Source organism: Selaginella moellendorffii, unplaced genomic scaffold (assembly GCF_000143415.4).
Source record: "Selaginella moellendorffii unplaced genomic scaffold, v1.0 SELMOscaffold_106, whole genome shotgun sequence".
NCBI classification, from domain to species: Eukaryota; Viridiplantae; Streptophyta; class Lycopodiopsida; order Selaginellales; family Selaginellaceae; genus Selaginella; species Selaginella moellendorffii.
In genome coordinates this window covers 129,658-154,944 of record NW_003314367.1, presented here as the reverse complement: position 1 = coordinate 154,944, position 25,287 = coordinate 129,658, and the positions used below count along the sequence as shown (strand labels likewise).

The 25,287-nt window shown below is 43.7% G+C and overlaps 2 protein-coding genes and 1 long non-coding RNA gene across 5 annotated transcripts; 2 read left to right on the top strand and 1 right to left on the bottom strand.

Moving 5' to 3' along the window:
- The first annotated feature begins 168 nt into the window (after positions 1–168).
- Positions 169–2,842, top strand: LOC9630790 (GTPase HflX). Of its 3 annotated transcripts, XR_002990946.1 has the most exons (15): positions 169–501; positions 561–700; positions 763–879; positions 935–1,049; positions 1,111–1,248; positions 1,299–1,394; positions 1,444–1,557; positions 1,608–1,676; positions 1,722–1,792; positions 1,844–1,937; positions 1,990–2,115; positions 2,162–2,251; positions 2,301–2,457; positions 2,518–2,592; positions 2,641–2,842. XR_002990946.1 is itself a non-coding variant. In XM_024664068.1 (13 exons), exons 1-13 carry the CDS (start codon positions 229–231, stop codon positions 2,394–2,396), a joined length of 1,539 nt encoding a protein of 512 aa, XP_024519836.1. In that variant the 5' UTR covers positions 169–228; the 3' UTR covers positions 2,397–2,462. The 3 variants fall into 3 exon arrangements, 1 of the variants encoding a protein (XP_024519836.1); XR_002990945.1 differs by having other exon boundaries at positions 2,518–2,842; XM_024664068.1 differs by lacking the exons at positions 2,518–2,592; positions 2,641–2,842 and having other exon boundaries at positions 2,301–2,462.
- Positions 2,843–3,767: 925 nt separating this feature from the next.
- On the top strand, positions 3,768–4,351 carry LOC112342377. The gene is made up of 5 exons (XR_002990949.1): positions 3,768–3,860; positions 3,913–4,023; positions 4,086–4,148; positions 4,205–4,257; positions 4,309–4,351. It is a non-coding gene; the product is annotated as an uncharacterized LOC112342377 (long non-coding RNA).
- Positions 4,352–7,775: 3,424 nt separating this feature from the next.
- Positions 7,776–22,761, bottom strand: LOC112342357 (putative germin-like protein 2-3). Its single transcript, XM_024664035.1, has 2 exons — positions 22,701–22,761; positions 7,776–8,155 (listed from the first exon to the last, which is right to left on the bottom strand). Exons 1-2 carry the CDS (start codon positions 22,759–22,761, stop codon positions 7,776–7,778), a joined length of 441 nt encoding a protein of 146 aa, XP_024519803.1.
- Between the last annotated feature and the right edge of the window lie 2,526 nt (positions 22,762–25,287).

Below are 25,287 nucleotides of genomic sequence, written 5' to 3'. Positions count from 1 at the left end.
CGGCGGGAAGGCCGCGCGAGAGCAAGGCGCCAGCATCCTTGATCCTCGACCGCCCTAAAAATGCATGAAAGGTAAACCCTAAATTTTGAAAAGTATTCTAGCATATTCGAGCTTGGCATTACTTTTGCACGGGTTTAGGGTTCTTGGATTTTTTTTGTAATGGCGGGCTTGGCGATAGCGTATTGTGTTCCAGGTGTGGATGAGCGATGGCAGAATGCCGGCTCCGGGATGGGGAAGAAGGCGAATTTTCTGGCCGCTGGTCGCACTGGAATCGCCAGGAAGCGATGCGGATGTTTTTCGCTCAAGGCAAGAGCCGTGATCCAGATTGATGAGGAGGAGCAGAGAAATGGGGGCGAATTTCCGCTTGTGGAGCTGCCAATGCCGCCGCGAGAGGAGGAAGCTCCCGCGAGCTCTTCGCCAGGTCGGAGCATTACGGTGTCGTCGTCTGTGACTGATAGTGAGGATTCCAGCGATCGCTTTGTGATTCGCAACAATCGAGAGGTAAGAAATTACGATTGATTTCTTCTTTCTGGTCGATGATTGGGACTCCCCGCATGTAGATTTATCAAGAGAAAGCGTTTCTCGTGGGAGTCGAGATGAAAAGGCATCGCGCATTGTTTAGCATCGATGAGTCACTCAAGGAGCTCGAGCAGCTTGCCGACACAGCCGGACTGGCCGTGGTTGGATCCACATATCAAAAGTACGTGTCAAGTTTCCAAGCTTCGCTTTTACGAGGCTTTTACTTTTGTCCGGGTTCTTAAGGCTAGGTTATCCAAATCCGAGAACTTACATGGCGTCTGGGAAAGTTGCGGAGGTGAAGACCGCTGTCCAGGCTCTAGACGTTGAGACGGTGATCTTGGATGACGAAATATCGCCGGGGTAAGAATGGCAAGAACTTCAGGATCTCTCTATAACATCGTCTTCTCCATTCCAGGCAGCTAAGAAACTTAGAAAAGGCATTTGGTGATGACGTTCGGGTTTGTGACCGCACAGCTCTGATTCTCGACATCTTTAGCCAGAGAGCAGCGACGCGTGAAGCGGCTTTGCAGGTTGTGGTTTCACCGGATTTTGTGCTGTAACTTATTTTTTTATCTTTTTTCATTCTTCAAGGTAGAGCTGGCTCAACTTGAGTACCAGCTGCCGCGATTGACAAAACTTTGGACTCACCTTGAAAGACAAGCAGGAGGTATGGTGAAGGGTATGGGAGAGAAGCAGATTGAAGTTGATAAACGTATCCTTAGAACAAAGGCAAGCTCGGTGATTTCGCACACTGAAACTAAAGTTTGTGGCTTTTTAAGATTGCCGAGCTGAGGAAGAATCTCGAGTCGGTACGTGACCACAGGCAACAGTATAGAAACCGGAGAGCATCGGTTCCTATCCCTGTTATTTCTCTGGTACATATCTCTTGGCTCTTTTCTTGTAAGTTCATTAGAGATTCCACAGGTTGGCTATACAAATGCTGGCAAGAGCACACTTTTGAACAAGCTTAGTAATGCTGGTGTTCTAGCAGAAGATAAACTTTTTGCCACACTAGATCCTATTACGAGACGTGTACAGGTGAGCCTCATGTAAGCATTGTTCTTTTGTTGATTTTGTATCCTTTGCAGCTTCCGAATGGAAAGGAATGTTTGTTTACAGATACTGTGGGTTTTATCCAAAAGCTTCCGACACAACTTGTAAGTTCGTGACATATGAGCTTGCGTACTTAACTTTGTTTGTAGGTTGCCGCATTTCGTGCAACGTTAGAAGAGATCAGCGATTCGTCTTTGATCCTACATGTTGTAGATAGAAGGTTAGCCTTCATCTTTTGTTTGCTTTGTGTTTTGATTAGTGTTTGTTACAGTCATTCAATGGCACCTGAACAAACAAAAGCTGTTGACGAAGTTCTTGCTGAGCTAGATGTTCAACACATTCCTCGACTTTCAGTGTGGAATAAGGTAATTCTGTACATGTCTGCGAAGTTACTGATGGCGCTCACTTTTGTGTAAGATTGACAAAGCTGAGGATCCAGATGCCTTGAGAGCGGAAGCCAAACAACAAGGTGCAATCTGCGTATCAGCCTTAACCGGAGAAGGCATTCAAGAATTTTTTGACGCTGTGGAAACAAAACTCAAGGTTTACAAAGTTCATTCATTCAGAGAACTCAAAAATGTTTTTGCAGGATTTACTTGTGCGAGTGGAAGCCATTGTCCCGTATAGCAAGGGGGATCTCGTGGACATGATCCACAGGCGTGGTGTTGTGGAACATGAGGTAGTCTTCTGTTTCGTTGGGAATTAATCAAAACTTTGTGGTTTTGCAGGAGTACACAGATTCAGGAACACTAGTGAGAGCTCATGTTCCTCTTGCCCTGTCCAAACAGCTGCTCGAGTACCGTGATCAGGTCCCTTTTATGTAGTTTCAAGTGAAGCCAGTGTCTAATATGTACAGATGCTTCAAACTTTACATTTTAAATCCAGGTGAACTTCAATTTGGCATTACATGCAGCAAGAGCTTACCCTTGATTCCTACTTTCGCAGAGCTCTTGGCAAACGAAGTGATGGATTTCGAAGTCGCTACTCTTTGCTGCCATTCAGGAAAGCCGCTTGCCAAAGGTAGTGCCAAGCGCTGTGCCTGGCTTTTGCGAATAACTTTGTCAACAGATTTTCCGACTACGCTGGAGCTGCTCACGTCTACAGGAGGTACGGTTCTCCAAACACCAAGGAAGTAGGGGACGCAATTGCAGCGCTGGAGGGCGGTGATTCAGGTAGATTTTCCAGTTTAGTAACGTTGCGGACATTCCAGCGATTTCAAAGTTGTACAAGAAATATGGATGCGTTCTTGTCGTGGACAATACTTTTGGTACTCCCGTCCAGCTCAAGCCGCTAAAGCAGGTTGTCACTTGATTAGTGTCAAAGTTCTGAGAGTGGATAACTCTGCGACCAAGTTCCTTGGAGGTCATGGCAGGAGCACTTGTGCGATCAGTGACTAGTGCCGCAGGAATTGTAGCTCGCTGGCCTCACCATTCGATTCATGGCTCGTACTGCGAGGAATTCAAACTCTGAAAGTAAGTGAGCGACTCCACTTTTATCTAACTATCGTGTTTTCTCACTCTGGACTTCACAAGGATCTTGACTTATGCTTGTGAATCCATTTGTGCTTGCACGAGGTCCTTCGCCTCCATGACTTGATAATTTGTAAGGTGACGCCCTCCAGTTTGTAGGCGAACCCTAACTGGATAGGATTTGCTAAAACAAAAAAAGCTAGTTTTATATTAGATTATCCTGTGACTATTCAATTAGGGGTTGAAGGATGATCAACGTTGAAGAGAAGGCGGAAGGAGGAATTCAGTATGCCAGAGCGGAGAGGGATCACTTGGAGCACGTCGCGTTCATTGTGAGCAAATAAATCTATGAACGCGACCTACCTGACTTTTTGGCTTTCAGCACAAGATCAAGGGCTATGAATTAGGCGAAGGAGAAACGATAACCATCGTTCGCATGCACGAGGCACAGTGGACTGTGCACAGAGGTGAGCTAACACTAGAGATCCAAGTTTAATCTCTGGCTTTTCGCAGAAACGATTCCTTTCATGGAGGAGAATTGCTACAGACTTGGAAAGCTCTTGGAGGAATCCTTTCAGCGCTATGGGTTTTCCAAGGAAGCTGTCGAGGTGGCCTTTCAAATGCAAGTCGCCGGGTTATTTCTTATTTCATTTCGTGGCTCGTCCCTCTGGTCCTTGCAGGATGAACAGTGAGATTTCCATCTTCATACAGAAGGCTCTGGACATGAAAGACGATCCGGATGGTCCTTTCCCAAGCAGATGGGAAGATGACGAGTCCTCGGTGAATGGCAAGAGACCCATAGAAATTTTCTCTGAAAAGGTTTGCGACATAGACGAACATGATGCTGAGAATAATTCATGATGTTTTCCAGTATCACCTGTGGTGGCCTTTCTTGACAACTACATTGGTGGCGATCAAGGGAGATGAGGCTTTGGTCGCTGGTGGAGGTGCGTTTAGTGTCATCCTTGCAAGCAAGAACGAGGTGTGTATATTGGCCTTGTAGATAGCTCAACAAAGATGGTAATCTCTAGTTGCTTGAAACAGGAATTTGTTGTCAACTATAAGGGCCTAGATGTCAAGGACCAGGACACGATCATCGTGGACAAGGTATCTAGTTTATAGCTTGTATTACAGTTATGGATTGCTTGTGGTTTGCCTTATAGGTGGATCTTTTGAAGGAGCAAGTTATTCTGCTAGTGCCGCAAGGATTACACAAGTAAGAAATTTGGACAGCTTTTATTTTTCTGAAGGTTTTTGTCTCTTTCAGGAATGCCCTGGACAGTTCATTTACCAGGCTGATCGAAAAGCATGTAAGCTTTTCCTTTTTTCTTCCTTCTTCTGATACTATTTCTCTTGTAGCAAGGAAATTTATCGGCAATAGCTACGGGAGTAGTGGCCATGGATTGTCTGGCAAGGGAAAGCGTGGCCATGGCAATAAGCAAGTAATGTAATCTTGGTATATGTTGTTAGCAATGCTACCTTTGCACCATATGCACCAAGCAAGAAGTTCTCAGGGTCTCGGCTATCGCTTGTGACGACGAAGACGCTGCTCGATAGCGAATTGACTTGTTGGATTTCCTCAAGGAAGAGTTTCGGGAGTACTGCGCAGGCTCGTGAGCAGCGGCGAGTGGCGCTTCAAAGAGGTGCTTTAAAAAAAATATCTGAGTGATCTTCCTTCTCTTTTTCCTTCCATGCAATGATTCTTTTCACTCTTAAGGGTTCTTCACTCACAGGAGGGATTTTTTTTCTCTCATGGCCGCTGCAAAGTAAGCTTTTGTTTTGGTCCTTTGCTGAAAGATATTCTTTCTTCTTGAAGTGATGAACTGCTGGCGGCGCTGGAATGGAATGGTCGGCCCCAAGCGTCACATCTTTTCGCCGCCAGTGGCCATCAAAGATCTGGCTCCATGGCACCGAAGAAGTCCCCCAACCAAGGTATTTCCCAGCTCCAGCGGTTACCTCCTTCTTGAGTTCCAGCAAAACCATAGATGCCTCCAAAGCCTCCTTCGAAGTAAGGGAACAGCCGTGGAAATGGGCCTTGCGATGGATGCACGAAACTTGGAAGGTCTGGCTTTGAGGGCGATGGCAACTTCCAGTTTCATGACAGAGTCGAGCGTGGAGTTTTTGCCACCATGATCATGGAAGTTCCCACTCTCGTCCGGTATCGAGCTCGGAATTTTTGTGGTAAGACACAAGGACAAGACCAAGACCATCCTTGGACACGAGAGGCCATCGCCAGGAGCGTTTTACTACGCGGTTTTCTTCGCCGACTGCGAGCACCACTTGGTCAAAGTCACTCAAGGCACCACGCCGTGCATGGTTTTCAACTTGCTGGCCAAGAACTTGACAAGAGTTCCCGGTTTTTTGGAAGCTTGCTTGGCGACGCGATCGGCTCTCATGCATGGCTTCGAGAAAGACGATGCTCCAAAGAAGATGGTGATTCCATTGCAGCACCAATACTCGAAAACCGATCTAGATTTGATGAAACTCAAGGGCAGAGATAGCATGACTTTGGAGTTGCTTTGAAGCCATCGCAAGAATCCAGGCAGCTCCAGCGCTCATCAGCGACCAGCTTAAAAACGGCAAGGTTGAGTCGTTCTCGAGATACAGCACCAGCCTCGACGTCGACTTTAGCGGCTTGCATCTCCAAGATGACAATCATCACAAAAGTAGCTTGATCAGGGTGGACTTTAGAAGTTTGCGTCTGGATCCTCGGCGATCGTGAAAACAGTGGCTACGAAAATCATGCAGTGGTGGTCGTTTGGCCGACAGCAGTGACGTATACATGGTTTCGTGTGCGGCCTTGGATATGCTGGAGGAAAAGAAAGAAGTAGCGTTTCTCCAGCAGGTACTTGAGGGTCTACCGGAGGTGATCAAGGCTCATGACTGGAGCATTAGTGCTCGTGATCACATTCACAGGCTGCTAAAAGTTTGCGTAGGCATTGGAGGTAAAGACGAAGTCCTTAAAGCTCTGGAAGTTCTAGCAAGGAACTATGACGCAGCGGTTCCGAACAAGAAATTCTTACTTTCCGGGATTGGAAGCCTGGAGGCGGCGAAAGTGCTTGCTTTAGCAGTGAAGTCACATGGATGGAATGCTTATGCCACTGTCATCGTTGACAAGCTCCTTAGCGAGGAGCGTTTCGAAGACGAGGTGGAGAACTTTGTCCATCTTGCCTTGGAGCTCAAGAACTTGGATTGCTTGGCAGCTGCGTTTCATGTCGCTCGGAAGATTTGCTTGCTGTGCCACTTTATAAGTTCTCGGTCCGGGAGAAGCTCGAAGACTCCACGGGTGCTGGAATATGGTGTCTCAGGTTCTCGATCACTTTCTTCCGGAGTTCTTGGAGAATCTAAAGACTGGTGTTCTCTAGTCCTACAGCACGACAAGCTTGAACTCCAGGCAAAGCAAAGATTGTTTTCGATGGTCACGCAAAGGAACAATCTGGAAGAAGTTGCTCCGCCACTTCTCGTTGAAGTGGTGAGAGTTTTTGCATTGCTCGCCAATCCGGAGCTGCTGAATTCGTTCGTGGCCGCTTTGCTGCAGCAGGTGATAAGCAAAACGACGCGTGAACTGGAGGCAAGGTCCCTGCGGGATTTGCTCCGTAAGTGCCGATCATAAGATCCTGAAAGACGGAGGGTCCGTTTGTTCTTTACCAGGCTTTGCGAGATGGTCATGGACGTTTCCATCCACAATTCGGAAGAGTTTGAAGCCTTTCTGCTGGTGGACGAACTGAAGCTTCTCAACTCTCTTATCAAAGGCAATGCGGGCAGTGATCTTGTGGAAGCTCTCCTTCGAGTGGATGGAAACAAATGGACACTGCTCTTCTCGGTAGAGGGTTGCATGAATACGCTGGAAGGCAGCATTCGCACAACCGAGTCGTTCAGCTGTTCGTACGAACGAGTAAAGAGTGTGACCGACACTCTTTACTCGTTGCTCTTCAAGTGCCATGAAGGATTCCCCGCTTTGAAGCAAAACCCGGGAATCTTGGCATCCTTCACAAAGCTTTGCGAGATGATAACGTCCAGGCCACTCGAGGCTGAAAGATTTGGATGAGTGTCCTCGTTTGGCTTGGCAACGAGCAGCTTCTGGAAAAGTTGAAGGGGTCACACTTGGCTTGATCTTGAGAGAAGCTCTCGAGAAGGAAGATAACTGGATGATGCTGCCGGAGATGATGCTGGATCTCGCAAAGTCACGGGTGGAGAATTTGTCTCATATTAGATGCCCAGAGTTCACCTGGAGACGGTCTGCGCGAAAGTGTAATCTATCCGATCATCCTGACGTACGGACTTTTCTGGAAAGTTCACAGGAAGAGCTGAAGTACACTGGAAAGTTTAAGAGCATCCATGGAGCTCGAAAACTTGCACGCGAGATCAACAGCTTGAAAGAAGCTGGTTGCTTGGAAGCGTCTGCGACTGATGGTGGAAGTGGCCAGAAAGCCTTTGTCTTCATAAGAAAGACCCCAAGACTCTTTCCAGGAAGTATCATGATGCTCAGAAGGAGATCAAGGAGTGCAAAGCTAGAGATTGATTCCTTCATTGCTTAGCAAATCAACAATAAATTCGCAGAATTACGAACTTCTTATAATAATTCAATGGATAATCAACAAAAACCCTGAGACTGTGCAAAGTGGTCGCCACGGCTAGAAATCTAAACTTTTCCATGCCCAAAGCAAGGGATTAAAAATCCAGCTAAACTTGCAATAAACCAGATTATTTATTTTCACAAAGTTATTTTTACATTCAAGTGAACGTAGCCTTGAGCTGCCGAACCGCATTCTCATCAATAAAGAAGGTCTTGACGAGCACCTCGTCCAGGATGTCCGATCCAAACATGGAGCTTGCGATAGCCTGGAAGCCCGGTGACTGCGAATCCAGCATCACGATGGCCATGGCGGTGGTGTTACCAACGTTGAGCTGCCAGTGGATCAAACCCCGCGGGAAGATCATCACATCGCCTTTGGAGATGACCTTAGCAAAGAGCTGGTTCTGGGTGGTGACGAATCCGGCGTACAAGCTCCCTTCCACGACGTAGATGATCTCTGAGCCTCGCAGGTGCGTGTGTGGAGGGATGAGACCACCGGGAGCAAAGTCGAGCCTGGTGATCCCTGGAACTAGCAATGCTAAGAATTAGAAGAGTGACCTTTAAAGTATTTAAAGGACGGAAAGGCTTGGAGAAGGTTCCATGAAACACAGCAGTTGCGATGGATCCATCACTCTGTGTTGGACTGTGTCTATTGAAGGTTTCGTGTGTGCCACTACTTATTATGTCAATTGACAAAATCTTACTTGCGTCATTATTATTATTCTTATTATTTTTATTTTTGCATTAGAATATATGTACATTAAACTTTTTCTAATTTGAATTTTCTTAATTAAATTAGTATAAATAATGTGTTTAAAAACTATAACTTTGTTGTTATGAATTATCTTTAGAAAATAAGAAATGATATGTGCTTAAAATGTAAAAATAATTTATTTTGTATTCAAAGACTATTAACTTTTCCTCTTTCCACTACTTTGCTATATCTTTGGATAAAAAATTCATTTTATACAAAATATTAATGAAATTAAAGTGTAAAATAATGAAATAGTAAGTAAATATTATAATTAATATTTTTTATAAAGCCATATACTATCTTATTTCTAAAATTGTTTGGATCATTTAAAAAAGATTTTTTATAACTTAGAGTTTTGGTTTTGCACTTCTAAACAATATTTATTACCATTACTAAATTTACCCACACATAAAAAACTTAAAACTTATTCATAGTGATATATGATAAACATTATACAAAAAATATAAGAGAGGTTGTAACATGGGACAATATGAATGATATATTTATTAAAATAAAAAATTATTTAATTTAAATAGAGTTGTGAGGTCCAAGTGTACAGCTACAATATTGTATATTAATATTAGCATAGAGAGATTTTGGTAGTTGTCAGATTGATTTCAATCTAAACTACTCGTTTCTGTATATAAACTAGGGTTTTTGGGCTAATTAATATATATATTTTTTGTATTCCCTTTCTATATTCCATGCACTTACATTAATGGAGATGAGGGGCATTTTGGAGTGTCCCTCAAAAGTGCTTAAATTTGGGATTTTGGTTTAAATCTAACTTTTGCATCATTTAAATCTAATTTTTTTCATTTCTTTTCTTTTGTTCTTTCCTTTCAGGATTTTGGTTTAAATTTAGCTTTTGCATTGTCTAAATCTCCCCTTCTTTCTAACTTTTTTCGTTTTTCTTCTTTTGCTCTTTCTTTTTCATTCATCTTCATTGTAGAGCAATAGTCTCTTACTCCCTTGACTTTAGAGCAATAGTTAGTGCAATTGCTTGATACTATGCAATTGCAATTAAACAACTAAAGTCAATTGATGGTGGCAATCATGACATGTGGTATAACTCCTCATGCTCCTAGTGCCAATCCTTATGTTTAGCCAAAGTTCTTTCATGAAATCCTAGGGATGATGTGTTTTATTGATTTGATCACTTCATAATGATTGCCACATATCATTCTTGGGATGATGCTCGACATTTCCATGAGTTTTTCACATATCTCCAAGGGATGCTATTGTAATGGTACAATGGTTTAAGTATAACCACTCGTGAGGATTGAAAGATTCTTTTGGATGTATTCAAACGTGCATTCGAACATGCTGACAATTATGATTATGCTTTCCAACAATTGCATCATTTTCATCAAAGTCCATCCGAGTCTGTGATACAATTTGGCATTCATTTCCAAAGTCTCTTGCTTCGTGTGGAGCTAAATATATTAGAGTAGATCAAGCTAAAAATGTTGTGGCCAATACTTTGTCAAAATCTTGTAGGATTTGTGCATGCACTTACTCCAGCCACCTTTGATAATGCCTTTTGTTTGGCACAACATTATGAAACGTCACCTCTTCCATTTCTCACTGCACATCCTATAGCTCCACTTCCTGTGGAAGATGGTCTTGTTCCAATTGAAGTTGATATTGTTGTTTCTTGAGTTTATCTTCTATTGCTCGACCTGTTACCACATGTTACCATCTATATTTGTGTTATGTGGCAGAGTTAATTTTCATTCTTTATGGCAATAACCATATACATGCATGTGCACGGGATGAGGTAGACCTCGTTGTGCGTATGGGTAATTTTGAGCTTGCATTGCAATCATTGTAGGTGGTGTTGAGTTAAACTTTTGACCTCATTTTTGGCATAGATTAGTTGCAACATAATCATACGAAGTGTGACTTTGAGGTTTTTCCCTCTTGTCTCATACTTTCTTATATTTCATTCATTCTTCTCACTGTCGTACCTCTTTGTCCCTTTATTTTTACCTTTGCTTTTACTACTTTTTTCTCCCTATTACTTCCTTTTATGTTTCTATCTTGTTTCGCTCTTTCCTATTCTAATCCCTTTAATAGTCTTTGTGTTGTAGTGGTTGACTAGCTTATGGAGTATACTGATCTCTTTAAATTTGACTTATCACTTGGGGCTAAGATTTACTACATGTCATCCGATTCCAACTAAAGATGTTCGTCCAATCACCCAAAGAGGTCAAAATTCTACAAACAAATGTTAAGGAGATGTTGGAAAAGGGTGTTATTCGAAAGTTATGGAGTCTTTGGGCATATGAACCTCATCTTGTAATGAAGCTTGATAAGAGTATTTGTTTCTACATCGACTATCATCTGTTAAACGAAGTGAATGTGTACCCTCTTCCTCACACTACTAATCTATTGGATCGTTTGGGGAGAAGTCCTTGGTTCACCAAGCTCAATTTTACTTCTAGGTACTAACAAATATTGATGGTCGAAGAAGATATTTTTAAGATTGCTTTTCGTACATTGTTTGGTTTGTACGAGTTTTTGGTGATGCCATTTGGTTTAAATAATGCTCCAACGACTTTCCAATGGATGATGGATGAGTGTCACAAATGTGACTTCGGGTATCGAAACTTACCTGTCGGCTAGTCCTTTCGGATATTCTTTCCTTACTGCCACGATGGCAGGAGGTCGGTATTGCTGGACCCTTTATCAGCCCCTCTTGTTCAAGTGTTAGTAAACTAGACTTTGCATCTGTACTTGGCCGGATGAGCATAAGGACGGAATTCCTAAGTGTCTATTCAGCCAAGCATACTTGGCCTGGCTTTTTAGTTCTCTTTTGCTCTGTCTTGCACTGGCTTGACAAGAACCCTCGCGTATTGAGATTGGTCCCTCAATATCGCTGGATGATAGCTTACCGTGTCTGCCAAACACCCTCGCTATCATGCCCTTTGTGTTAGTCTCATTTCGGTCCCAAATGCTATTTATGGAAAGTGTCCAGATTTGCTCATTTGGCATATCTACGGAATGTAGAGATTATCCTGAACACAACGGTGTTCATCCCGTGCCCAAATTCGCAATCTAAGGACACTCCATATTTAGTAAGTTTCGAGCTTGTCCCAGAGACTAACTCCTGATACTAAGGGAGGCTTGGGGTGAAAGCCCAAAGCGTGTGTTCCTCAAGGGGGGGGGCTGTGGAGGGTTCCAAATGTATAGTAGGGATAGTGGGTAGGTCGGGCATGGCCGACCAACCTGAGGCATAGTCTAGCTCCCGCTTGCGTGCCTGTCTTTGTTCTGCGTCCGGCTTGGGTCTAAGCCCAAGTTCCATTCCATGCTAGTTGGTGGAGTACCCATATCCTCACGTTAGGCCACCGGTATGCCAAAATAGCGCCAGACTCCGTTTGGCTCCGTTTTGCGTGCTGGTCTTGGCATTGGGATGCTGGTTGCTCTAGGACTGTTCCAAGTCGCTCCGGGCTCCTGTCCCTTCGCTCCTTGGGCTTTATGCTTGGGAGTTGCTCCGTGGTTCGGTTCCGTCACTCCTTGGCTCCATGCTTGGGAGTTTGGCACCGTTCCTTCGTTCAGTGGCCCAAGGCCCTGAACCTCGGGTTCCTATGGACACGTGGCATGTGACACGTGGCATCTGTCACGTGGCACAAAGAGGGTTTAGGTTCCGTTTCGTGGTGTTATCCTATGGTAAATCACCATAGGATAAAGGGTCAAAACCACGTGCGCTACATTTGGTATCAGAGGATGAGTCTCAGCGAGTACTATACAATGAGATTGGGCAACTAGTCTTGTTGCATACGCAGAGATGAAAACGATGATCCGAGTGGGTACACGTTTGGTGCAAAGGGTTCACATTTGTTCCTTGGGGTATGGTTTTGGTTACCTTTTGTACCTAATAATGTGAGCTTGCTCTTGGGCTCATAGGATGGATTTGAGATGCTCCGTTAGTACGAGTTTGAGCTTGGGCTCGTGAGTGAGGCGCATTAGCAACTCAAGGATATGCTTTGAGTTGGTAGGATTAATGTTAACCTATCGGTGGTTCCATGAGTTGTTCCATGTACCGTGAGTGAAAGCAAACCTTCCCTGGGTTTGCTATGAGTGGTAAATAGGCTGGTCCGTAGCTGTTTAGCATGGTACTAGTGGATCCTTCCTAGGCATGAATACAAGTGGATCAATCAAAGACTATAGGGATTAGTCTATTGGTTCAAGTAGTCATTGCCGTGCTCTCTCATAAACTTTTCTTAGATTGAACTGAAGGTAGTGCGAAAGTAAGCTTGAGGTTTAGTCAAAGATGAGACCGAAAAGAGAGTTGTCAGGGACAGAGGATCAAATACGTAAATCATTTTCTTTTGGAGAGATGATTTGTAACGAGGTGTTAACTCATTGCTTGTGTTCACATCATGCAAACAAGAGTCCCTATCTTGATGCATGTTGAAGATGATGGTTTTACAATGGTGAGTTGTGGGATGGATAGCGGTGAAGTGCTAAACCATTTTGTCTAGGCTTGCTATTGGAAGACTTGGGTTGCAATGCTCAATTCTTTTCCGGGGAACCTTGCTATTGCTCCTTGAGTAGCTTGGTATTGGATTAGTGTTGAGTTTGGTCGAAAAGAGAGTGGCATGAGCTTGTCCGTGTTGTGAACAAAAGTTAGTGGTGTTAAGTGTTGTAAATCTCTATTGATGGAGTGTGATATTTATGTTACATTTTGTCGAATCGAGTTGACACTTGATACTCACATAAACCTTTGAAGTAATGACATTGGCATTGCTCGTGGTGTTGCTCAATTGATGATCAAGTCATTGTGATTTCTATATCATATCCATGTGATAATGAGCAATGTGTTTACGAAGTTGCTTGGTTAAACGATGATCAACCCCAAAGTGGTTGATAGTGAAGCTGGTCTACTTGCACAAAGTAGCATTGTAGTAGCTTTGACTGGATTCTCAATGGTGGTCCATTATGCTAAGCTTAAGTTGGTTCCTTGTTTCCTTGGATTTGCCCATAAGGTGTTGGAAAAGGGTTGTAGCATTCATTTGCTATGGCTTGTTGGTTTATCTGTTAGCACTTGGAGTAGATTGTTGGATGGAAAAAGTGTGTAGTTAAAGCATTGATATCGCTAGCACTTGTGTTAGTGGAAGTGGCATTGTTGTTTCGAGTGATGAGGAATTTTCCTTAGAGCTTGATTTTTCCATGTCATTTTTCTTATTAGTGTTTTAGCTTCACATTGGATCTTGAAGGTGGTTGAAGAAGAGTGTTAGTGCAATGTGGATATCCAAAGATGTGGTCTTCGTGATCAAGCCTTGGATGTTCCATTTGCATTTTTACGAATATCGATGTTGGATGACGAAAGAATGGGCAAAAAGATGTTCGAGGCTTAAGCATACTATGGGTCATGAGAATTTGTGTTGAGGTGAACCTCTATGAAGTTGTTGGTAGGAGGAAATTGGTTGAGTCTTGAAAGTTTGCATATCTAGATTGAGAGTCATTCTTTTTCTAGGATGGAAAATTTTCCACAAATTTTCTTAGACTTTTCCAATGGCTGATCTGTTGGTCACTTTGGCCGAAAACCATTCCGTTTTCGTAAGCTAGTACAAACTAATGAAAGGGTTGGAGTTGACTTTGGTTGGCTTAGACCTTGGTAGGTAGTTTGTATGATGCGACCTGAAAGGGATGCTGACTTTTGAGGCTAAGGCAATTGAGTTGGATAGAGTCTATAGTTGGTGTAGAAAAGTGGCCGTTGCACTTTTCTGAGAAAGGTGACCCTTGTGCCTTTCTTTTGTGGCATTATACTTGGTGGCAAGTTGCACCTTGTATTTCGTAAGACTCTATGAGAGTAGTGAGCTCTCACTAATCTTGACTTGGTCTTGGTGGCTTTGCGCCTTGGCTGAGGATAGTGATGTCCAACTTAGTTGTTTGCAGTTGAGATGTTAGTACCCATACTAAAGCTTTGTCTAAGTGGAGGTTATGTACCGACATGAGTCCATCTCATGGTCTTCACTTGAGTTTCGATTTAGTGTTGATCATGTATAGCTAGCCTCTTCAAGGCATGCTCAGAGCTAATGGCTAAATGCATTGGTGAACTTATCGCGGTTGAGTTGGATTCGAGTGGTCATTTAGTTTGTGCTTGTCTATGAACTTTTATCTCGTCCATGAGGTATTACGTTCATGTTCGACAAGTATATGACTCGATGGCATGAGTTTAGTGTTTGGGTCTTGTGAAGGCAAGTTGAAAGAGCGATTGTTAGTTGCTTTGCAACTAGTGATTGCTTGTAGATTTTGTCGAAGACTGTGACACTTGCTTCACTTCATGATGATTCAGCAGTGATGGGCTTGCTTTACCGGATGGTGTTGCAGAGGATCGTGTTGTTAGACTTACATGGATTTTCCATGTTGGCATGTCAACTCTATCTCTGTCGATATCATTTGGTTACGTTTAGTCCGTGGTGTTGGATTTCATTGAGTCTTGGATGTGGTGATTCACTCCTTGAGAAAGTGTTATCTGTACCTGAGTAATGTTGAAGGATTGGTCTTGGATACTAAGTATAGTATCTTTGACTTTGGCTAGCTTGGTTGCTAGAGAGTTTTGAGTGGTGATTCACTCTTGCTTTCTTCTAGCTTTGTTCTAGTGTTGATGGCATTAAAGTGATGCCTTGTCATTGATATTATTGACATTGAGATTCAAGTGAGATGAGATGTCTATCCTTATGATTGATATTGCGTTTCATTAGTCTCGATGAAAATAGTGTTGATGATTTGGCTATGGCTTTGTGTTATTGGCATTCGTGCATTTGCTAGTTAACAACTATGTTGACGTTCAAACGAGCGGAATGGCAAGTTTGAGTTAGTTGTGTTCTAGACGAGGTTATTTAGTAGGGGTTGAGCTTTGGCTTTTCCTTGAAAAGTGATTTAGCCATGGACTATGCTAACTTTACAAATGGGAGAGTTAGTGATCGATATTGGAATATTTGAATCCTTATGGGATTTTAGTTGAAATATATCAATCATTGATGATTCTTTTTGTGCTTGTTATGAAGTGAGTTATGTCTTGCTATGGATGGATTCATGGAAGATCGTTTGGTGATCACTTGTCCAGCATAGCTTCGTTATACTTAGCTTTTGGATTGATGCAGACATGCTCTTCATTAGCTTGGTATTATGAAGTTTAGCTTATGGATGTGTTGAGGAGGATATTGTGGGTTGTACTATAATTTCTTCTTTAGCATTGAAGTTAGTTCATATGAAACTTGTGATCATTGTTAGGAAAGACTTAGCTATAGACTTCTTCGAGCTTTTGGTTCTTTGAGCTTTATGTTTGTTGTTCCATTTGTTAGAAGTCGTTGGGGAGGGCATTTTGGCTTGTTAGCTTCGATGAAGTTAGTATTTGCATCTGGCAATCATTGGTGATGATTAATTATCATCTAAGATAGTTGATTATCCTTGTCAAGGGTTTTGCTTGGTTGTTGTTGATATAGAATGATTTGCTGCTCTTTGAGATAGTGGATTCTTTCTTAGACAATGATTATGCATCTCTTTATTGATGGGATGATTGATGATCTTTCATGATAGTTAGTTATTCTCTTTGATAGCTTTTGGCTTTTCGCAATACCACATATTCTTTGTGGTTTGCTCTAGATTGGTCTCTTGGGTTTGAGACGTCGGTAGGATGTTGCTGACACTTGCTTGAGCAACTCTAGTTCCTTGGTATTATTGACCGGGATCTATTAAGATTAGCTAGTGCAATAGTTGGCATGAACGAGTGTTTGTTGGCCATGCAACATTCATTCTATTCCGTTGATTGTTGCTTGAGTTAGTTCTGATAGATTGGGATGTTATTACCTTTGGGTGATACATTTGCGAGCATTGTGCTTGTTAGTCAATGATACTTTGTGTTCTTTGAGTTATCTCTAGTAAGTTGTTCGCTTACTGTCTACTATCTTCGGTAGTTAAGTTTCATCATCAAGTTTCCTTGATGATATACTAGCTATTGAGTTTTGTTGGATGGTGCATTCTGTGTTTACCAGTTATAATGATCTTGGTGGTCCCTATATTATCCTACTAGTTTATCGGATGATAACTTGCTTAGAATACTTTTGTGTTCTACTCTAAGATATAATCACTGATAATTAAGCTTCTAAGATATCATTGTTTCTGACTTTGATATTGTCCATCTATTGATCTTTGAGTTTGGGCCAGTAATGGGCAGGTTGGCTTCGGCACTTCGTGTGCATGTTGAAATCTCTAGTCATGGGGTAGCTACTGTCGACTGGTCACATAACCTGCCTCTTTGTCGACGTTCCTTATTCCGTTGAAAGGGCGTGACCGTGTAAACAACTCTAACTGCCTGTTTACAGTAGTCTATCTAAACCTTACCGACGGGTTTGGTTTCTTTGCTTAGGAGGGTTGGGGCCTCTGGCTTCTCTCTCTATGTCCCTGCGGGCAGGGGCGTATCACACTTTTGTAGCTGGGTGACACCCAGAGCAGCAAGGGTGGCTGACTCCGTTGGTCATTTCCTTGTCGGCGACGGCCGGAAGGTGTCTGAGCTGGTAGCGCATCCGCATTAGACAAAGAGGTTGCCCCCTAACTCATTTAAGTTGGTGCATTTCTCATATAGTGTGAGTACCGTGAACTTTTTCTGGAGTTGTTTCCTTGGCAGTATTCTAGACTCGAGTATGCATCGACGAGGACGTCGATCTTCCCAAGGGGGGGAGAGTGTCGCGAATGTGATTTCGGGTATCGAAAGTTACCTGTCGGCTAGTCCTTTCGGATATTCTTTCCTTATTGCCACGATGGCAGAAGGTCGGTATTGCTGGACCCTTTATCAGCCCCTCTTGTTCAAGTGTTAGTAAACTGGACTTTGCATCTGTACTTGGCCGGATGAGCATAAGGACGGAATTCCTAAGTGTCTATTCAGCCAAGCATACTTGGCCTGGCTTTTTAGTTCTCTTTTGCTCTATCTTGCACTGGCTTGACAAGAACCCTCGCGTATTGAGATTGGTCCCTCAATATCGCTGGATGATAGCTTACCGTGTCTGCCAAACGCCCTCGCTATCATGCCCTTTGTGTTAGTCTCATTTCGGTCCCAAATGCTATTTATGGAAAGTGTCCAGATTTGCTCATTTGGCATATCTACGGAATGTAGAGATTGTCCTGAACACAACGGTGTTCATCCTGTGCCCAAATTCGCAATCTAAGGACACTCCATATTTAGTAAGTTTCGAGCTTGTCCCAGAGACTAACTCCTGATACTAAGGGAGGCTTGGGGTGAAAGCCCAAAGCGTGTGTTCCTCAAGGGGGGGGGGGGCTGTGGAGGGTTCCAAATGTATAGTAGGGATAGTGGGTAGGTCGGGCATGGCCGACCAACCTGAGGCATAGTCTAGCTCCCGCTTGCGTGCCTGTCCTTGTTCTGCGTCCGGCTTGGGTCTAAGCCCAAGTTCCATTCCATGCTAGTTGGTGGAGTACCCATATCCTCACGTTAGGCCACCGGTATGCCGAAATAGCACCAGACTCCGTTTGGCTCTGTTTTGCGTGCTGGTCCTGGCATTGGGATGCTGGTTGCTCTAGGACTGTTCCAAGTCACTCCGGGCTCCTGTCCCTTCGCTCCTTGGGCTTTATGCTCGGGAGTTGCTCCGTGGTTCGGTTCCGTCACTCCTTGGCTCCATGCTTGGGAGTTTGGCACCGTTCCTTCGTTCAGTGGCCCAAGGCCCTGAACCTCGGGTTCCTATGGACACGTGGCATGGATACGTGGCATGTGACATGTGGCATCTGTCACGTGGCACAAAGAGGGTTTAGGTTCCGCTTTGTGGTGTTATCCTATGGTAAATCACCATAGGATAAAGGGTCAAAACCACATGCGCTACAATGAGGTTCTTTGCGATATACTGGAAGTGATTGCTGACTTTATTAATGATATCTTGATCCACTCAGAGGGGACATAAAAGGAACATGTCCATGATGTTCGTAAAGTGTTAGATCAACTATACAAAGTTGGTTTGAAGTTGAAGCGGTCAAAGTGCATGTTTGGGTTCAAAGACACAATTTATCTTGGGTATTATAATTTTCTTGTGTATTTCTTATGAGGGTTTGCAAATTGATCATGACAAACTTGTGGTTATTCTAAAGTTTCCTACTCTAAAGTGCGTGAATAATTGTGAGACACAAAATCCCTAGGCCCCAAAATGGAGCTGGAAGGGTGCCACGTGGTAGTGGCTGAAGTGAAAGCCAAACGAGCGTAACATGTTTGGACCAAAAGTTCCGATTTGAAAGGTTGAGAGCGGGAGTGGAACTCCCAACAAAGTGCTCAAGGAACAAGCATGAAGTGAGCAATAAGTGAGTCTCTAGAAAAGGGACACGAGATGGACCTGAGATGGAGTCCGAGATGGAGTCCAAGATGGAGTCCGAGATGGATCCGAGATGGAGTCCGAAATGGACCCAAGATGGAGTCTAAGATGGAACTGAGACCGAGACTGAGTCTGAGTCCGAAATCGGGATTGAGACCGAGTTCGAGTCCGAGTTCGAGTTCAAGTTTGAGTCCAAATACTAATACAGGCTGTTGGGTGAAAGCCCAAAGCGATCTCGTCCCCTAGGGGGGGGGGGGGGGGTTCCAAAAGTATAGTAGGGGGAGTATAGGGGTTGGAGCTCAGTGGAGCCAGTTTGGCTAGGAAAGGATAGTTTGGCCTAGGAAGGCTGTACCCAAGTGTTGGGTGATGAGCTGACCACTGGGAAGTCCAAGATTAAAGTGAATACGGACCGACAAGCGGGGTAGCTTGGTGAAGTGTTCAAGAGCCAGCTCTAGTTCCCCCAGGAGATCAAACGGTCGATGCTCTCAGTCCAACTATGGGTGGCACTACCTACTTGGATACCAGGCGTGGCTCAACGGAACCTCGCTCTAAACCCATGGCTATAGCACCCAAAGGCAGAAGGTGGGGAGAGTACCCATGTGGCCCACGTAGGGCCACGGTGTTCCGAAATGTTGTCCCAAAGTCCTAGATTGTGGAAAGGAAGAGGAGCAACCCTCTGCTGTGGTGACCAAGGACACAATCACACGGTGAGGAAGTCTTAGAGGACTGTAGGACTTAGTAGTTAGGCTTGTGGGCATTTATCCAGTGGCAGTGTTGGCGAACACGGCCATGGACAGAAAGGGACTTGGTGAGGACTGGAAAGGAGATATTGGGGAAAGCTATTCCCCATGTCTGCGGGCATCCCAAGGATGCTAAGGAGTGGATCTGGGATGACCACTCATGGACAGATGGCCCCATCTTGGAGGGACGGGATTGCGATGTAGGTGGTGCTAGACCACCGGTGTAACCTAGAGTGAATGGGCATGGCCTTAGCATAATGGGCTGATATGTTAGTGGTACCTTGGGGTGTCGGTCATGAGATTGGACACGTGGAGCACTTGGACCAAGTGCAATGGTTGAGTGGCATGGATGCCATTTTTGGGGCTAACAAGTCCTTAAGTCCAAAATAGGACTTACGGAGGTTGTGAGTGAGATTCCTCCAAGTGGTCGGAGGTGTGGTTAAGTGACTAAAGTAAAATGGAAAATTTAGTTGCTTACAACTTGGTATCGGAGCTGTTTCTTAGTCCAACTTTTATTGGTGCTTAAGTATATCACCATTAGTGTTGTTTCCCACACTGCTAACCGACTTGCCCTTCTTATCCGTGGGTTTGTCTCTTTTCACTTGACTCCCCCACATACATGTGTGAACTTATAGGCGAGGTGGTGGATAAAAAAAGGGCAATAATGGAACGACTTTTGGATCTTGGGAACAATATAAAAGTTTCCTTAAAGAGTTGAGGATGTGATCCAGATGAATGTTTGATTTAGCAAACTGGCCAATGTAATTGTGGTAAACAACTATAGTTGAGATCACGGGGAAGATAGAGACTCCAAAGCAATAAAGGAGTCACAAGATTCTCATGTAGTTGAGGTTGGTGCTCATGAATGTGAGGCAAGAATTAATGACCGTGGGAGGTCAAATACGGAAGAGGACATAAGTTTTTGAAATGGTAGCCGAGGCTATCTTTAATAAATGTTGGAACAACCCAGGAGTTGGGGGTGTGCTCAAAAGATGAGTTGGTATTCTCATCATATGGATGGATAGTCCTAAAGGGCAAAGGTAGCCCACAGGGAATAGAAAATAATGAAGTGTTAGAGTAACACTTGCAAAGATGGTCTTTATTAGTAGGACATGAATACACACAATTGTATTTTAGCAAGTTAACACCTCAAAATAGGACCTTACAAATACCAAATGTAGCACACGTGGTTTTGACCCTTTATCCTATGGTGATTTACCATAGGATAACACCACGAAGTGGAACCTAAACCCTCTTTATGCCACATGACACATGCCACATGTCATATGCCATGTGTCCAAAGGACAGTGGTGTGGAACCCAAATAAGAAACGTCATAAAGGTAGGCTTGTGGAGCCGATGGTGTGGAGACACCGAATGTGCCAAGGCGTGATGCATTAAAGTGAGTTGACAGGTTCATGAAAACCCCTTCCCAAAGGAATCCTAATGGAAATGGGAATGGCATAGCCTAAGCTAGAAGGCATGCAATTGGAGTGTGGTGACCTAGATAATGATAGAGGTGTGGGAGCACCAACAATGAGTTGTAAGACTTGATAACTATAAGGCAACTAAGTAAAAGGTGCAAAATAATCAGTTAAACTGGTAAAAGGTAGCTACCTAAGACTTCTAGCATAAGGAAGTTAAGTATACTCTTACGGGGGATAAATTGTTTATATTGCAATATAGTAAATCAATGTTGTAAAAGGGAATGCTCATTGTCAAAGAGGCCATCATTGAGACACCCAAACACTCTAGAACACTAGGAGGTGGTGTTTGTTGTCGTAAGGGCAATAGATAAGGCCCAAGGGACTAAATCCCTAGCGAATGATGGATAGAAGGTGTTATCCAAATGTCCAAGGTTGTGGAGATAGGAGAAGACCATTTACCCGAATTGGATAAAACCAAAAATGGAATTTTGGCAAGGCTAGTGATGGGTATATAAAGGCCCATAAGTAGCTACGTTAATCTTGGTGTGTGAAATTACAAGTTGAACATGCCCGAATTGAGGAACCACTTCCTAGGCTATCGGGTAGGTTCATCCCTATGAATACTTGCTAAGGCATGGTAAAAAGTGCAAAGCTATCCTCTTAGTCTAAAGGAGAATAACTGAAGGAAAGGTGTGAGGCCAAAAACAAGTAGTAAAGGAGAATTAAACCATAGGAATCAAAGAGCATAACCAAGGTGGTTATGCCAGTTGGGAGTGGAGAATCAAATGGGCACTCAAGCATGTTATTACTAACAACCATGATGTTATGGAAAGTCTAAAGCATGGAATTATTTATGTTGGACTATATGGCAATTAGAAAGCTTGTGAAAGGAGAGACCTTAGCAAGTTAAGGGACAGAGTTCCTTCAAGGTTTCCAAAAACAATTCTAGGTAACTTAGTACTTAGAAAGCCAAGGGTAAATGGTTCATAGAACGCGCGAAATCAGAGTGGCGCAACAGAAGCGTGGTTTTGAAGCTTGTTATGAGGCAATGCTATCAATGTTCAGGAAATAGTCCTCGAGTGGTCAAAGGGATGGCTTTGAACAAGTCGGTGGTCAAAGACTTTCACGCTTGTGCATGAAACCATGTTACATTGGTTGGATAACTTGCAAAGCGAAATCGGCAAGTCAGGGGACCAAACCCCTAGTTGAAGGTGCTAACTTCAATAGGAGTGGCCCATGGGGCCAAGCATGGAGGAGTCCATGCATGATCACAGACTTGTCAAGTGAAAGGATTTGGCAGTGCAGAGGAACTATGTTCCTAAGTTGTGATCTATAGCGCGCTTTAAATATAAGTTGGTGCACCGGCGTGGGGAGTCACGCCAGGCATCTTGGATAATGCTTTCCGTAGATGCATATACGGAGGTTGGGTTCGAGTCCCGACCCTTTAGTGCTTGGGTTTGATGCAAGATGTATGTACATTTCTCCAAGTCCCTGAGGGACTGATACAAAAAACAAGACACCCTTAGCACTGTTCACTCAACTATGCCGTCTTGCAATTCTCCACCTAATAGTGACCACTGCCCTAGTGCTTGGGTTTGAGTCCCAACTCACTAGGGCGCGGTGATGGTTGGAAATATGAGGACACTCATTTATCGGTGGTCATAAACTCTCAGTAAGGAGACTAACTTGGGCACACCGCCAAGCGGGGGATGCCCCGGAGTCGTGATTCACAATTATATTGCTTAGTGTGGCTCAATATATATAACTTGAACGCTTTGGTGCGAGTGGCACCAAGGACGTGGTGAATGAGATGGGGACACCCAGTCTTAGTTGTTATGGACCCTTAGCCGGAAGGGTTGGCTTGGGTGCACCGCCGAGTGTGGGAGATGCCCCCATGGTCATGGCGAACAACTTAAAGGTCTGGAGGATTTAATACCTATTGGCAAACCTGTTAAAGTGCCAAGGTTATATCACAAGATGATCTTATGGCTAAAACAAGGACAAAGTCCTTGTGAGGTTAAAGGGATAAAGTTCTTAGTTCAAAGTGTTAATTTGAACTATTGATAATGGTGTGTCTCGGCTAAGGTGACTAAATGGGAAGAACAACTAAGGGAAATGAACTGTGACAATGCGATGGCATAGTAAGTCCGAAAAAAGTAGTCTTTATAAAAGACCTATGTGAGGGTCACAAAGTTGGGCCAAGGATAGAGCCCATAGTAGAAAATGCTAAAGAGACGTACTAGGGGTGAACACCCTTTGGACTTGGCAAAGCAAAGTCTTTGTTATGGAACCGAAAGGATACCTTGAAAACAGAGGTAGCAATCCAATGTTGTTGGGTGCAACAATCAAGGATATGAGCAAAAGACTAGTGGTTAAGAAAAGAGTCATGGAAGTCATGGAAAAGAATCCAAAAGGGCAAAGTTAGGCCAAGAACACTAATATGTTAGGCACTAACGAATTATGGGAAAGGCAATGTGTTTCCAAGGATGGATTCCCAATTTCTCTGATTTGGCGAAAGCGGAAGCTCCAAGGCAGGGAGCGGTAAAGTAGCCAAATAATAAAGCCATGGATAACTTTAGCACAAATTATGATAACTAGAACTTAGTGCCCAAGGTGGCACGAAATAGAAGAAAGGATGATAGTGCCCTCAAGTAGAGAACTTCTTAGGATGGGGAAGTGGAGTTGCACAATATGTGCAATGCAAGGTGTCGGAGACACCTAGGAAATTGACTTCAAGAAGTCAAAAATAAAATCCAAAGTGTAACGGTTATATCGATAGAAACTGAGACTACTCGAGAAGGAGTAGTGGGATTGAGATAGAGATGGTGTCTCTAATAGGATTAGTGAGAACTAAACCAATAAAAGGAGAAAACCACCACAATGGTCTAATCAGTCTCTAAGTTGGAGAGATTATCCTCCTTAGAGGATGGGCAAGGCATGGTGAGCTTTCAGTATAAAACTATTGACAAATATTGGCTAGGTGCCAAGAATGGAAAAGGTAATACATGTTGGTATTACTTTATAAAATAATTTATCTTTCAATGAGGACATTGAACTTCGTCTATGGGTCGTGGAGTTGTGAGACACAAAATCCCTAGGCCCCAAAGTGGAGCCGGAAGGGTGCCACATGGTAGTGGCTGAAGCGAAAGCCAAACGAGCATAACATATTTGAACCAAAAGCTCCAACTTGAAATGTTGAGAGCTAGAGTGGAACTCCCAACGAAGTGTTCAAGGAAGAAGCACAAAGTGAGTGATAAGTGAGTCTCTACCAAGATAGAGTCTGAGATGGACCCGAGATGGAGTCCAAGATGGACCCGAGATGGAGTCCGAGATGGAGTCCGAGATGAAGTTCGAGTTCAAAGAACAAGCATGAAGTGAGTGATAAGTGAGTCTCTAGAAAAGGGACATGAGATGGACCCGAGATAGACTTGAGATGGAGTCCGAGATGGACCTGAGATGGAGTCCGAGATGGACCTGAGATGGAGTTCGAGATGGACCCGAGATGGAGTCCAAAATGGAGTCCGAGATGGACCCGAGATGGAGTCTGAGATGGAATCCGAGATTAATGCCACCCATACTTAGATTGGGAGCATCGACCATCCAATCTTTTGGGGGAGTTAGAGTTAGCTCTTAAACACTTCACTAAGTTATCTTATTTGTCCTCTCTGTTCACTTTAGTTTTAGACTCCTTAATAGTTATATCGTCACCCACTACATGGGTATAGCCTTTCTTGGTCATATTGGTCTTTCCTGGCTAAATTGGTTCCACTGGAGTCCTCCCTTTATTATCCTTTTGGAGCTTACTAAACCCCCAAGGATCTAGTGTAAGTGATTAAATTTTCTATTCTACTTTAGTCATTTAATCACACCTCTAACCATTTGGAAGAGTCTCATTTACAATTTCCATAAGTCCTTTTCCGAACTTGGGGCTTGCTAGCCCCAAGAATGGCATCCATACCACTCAACTTCTACATTTGGTCCAAGTGCTCCACGTGTCCAATCCCATGACCAACACCTAAAGATACCATCGACATCTCAGCCTATTACGCTAAAGCCATGCCCATACACCTTTGCCACACTGGTGGTCTAACACTACCTACATCATAGTTCTGTCTCTCAAAGACTAGGCCATCCATCCATGAGTAGTTATCCCAGATCCATTCCTTCGCATCCTTAGGATGCCTGGGGAACAACCTTCCCCCATATCCCTTTTTGTCCATGGCCGTGTTTGCCAACATTGCCATTTGGTCAAGGCCTACTGACCCAACCACTAAATCCCACTATCCTTTAAGACTCCCTCACCATGGGACCTGAGATGGACCCGAGATGGAGTCTGAAATGGAGTCCAAGTTCAAGGAACAAACATGAAGTGAGCGATAAGTGAGTCTCTAGAAAAGGGACACGAGATGGACCTGAGATGGAGTCCGA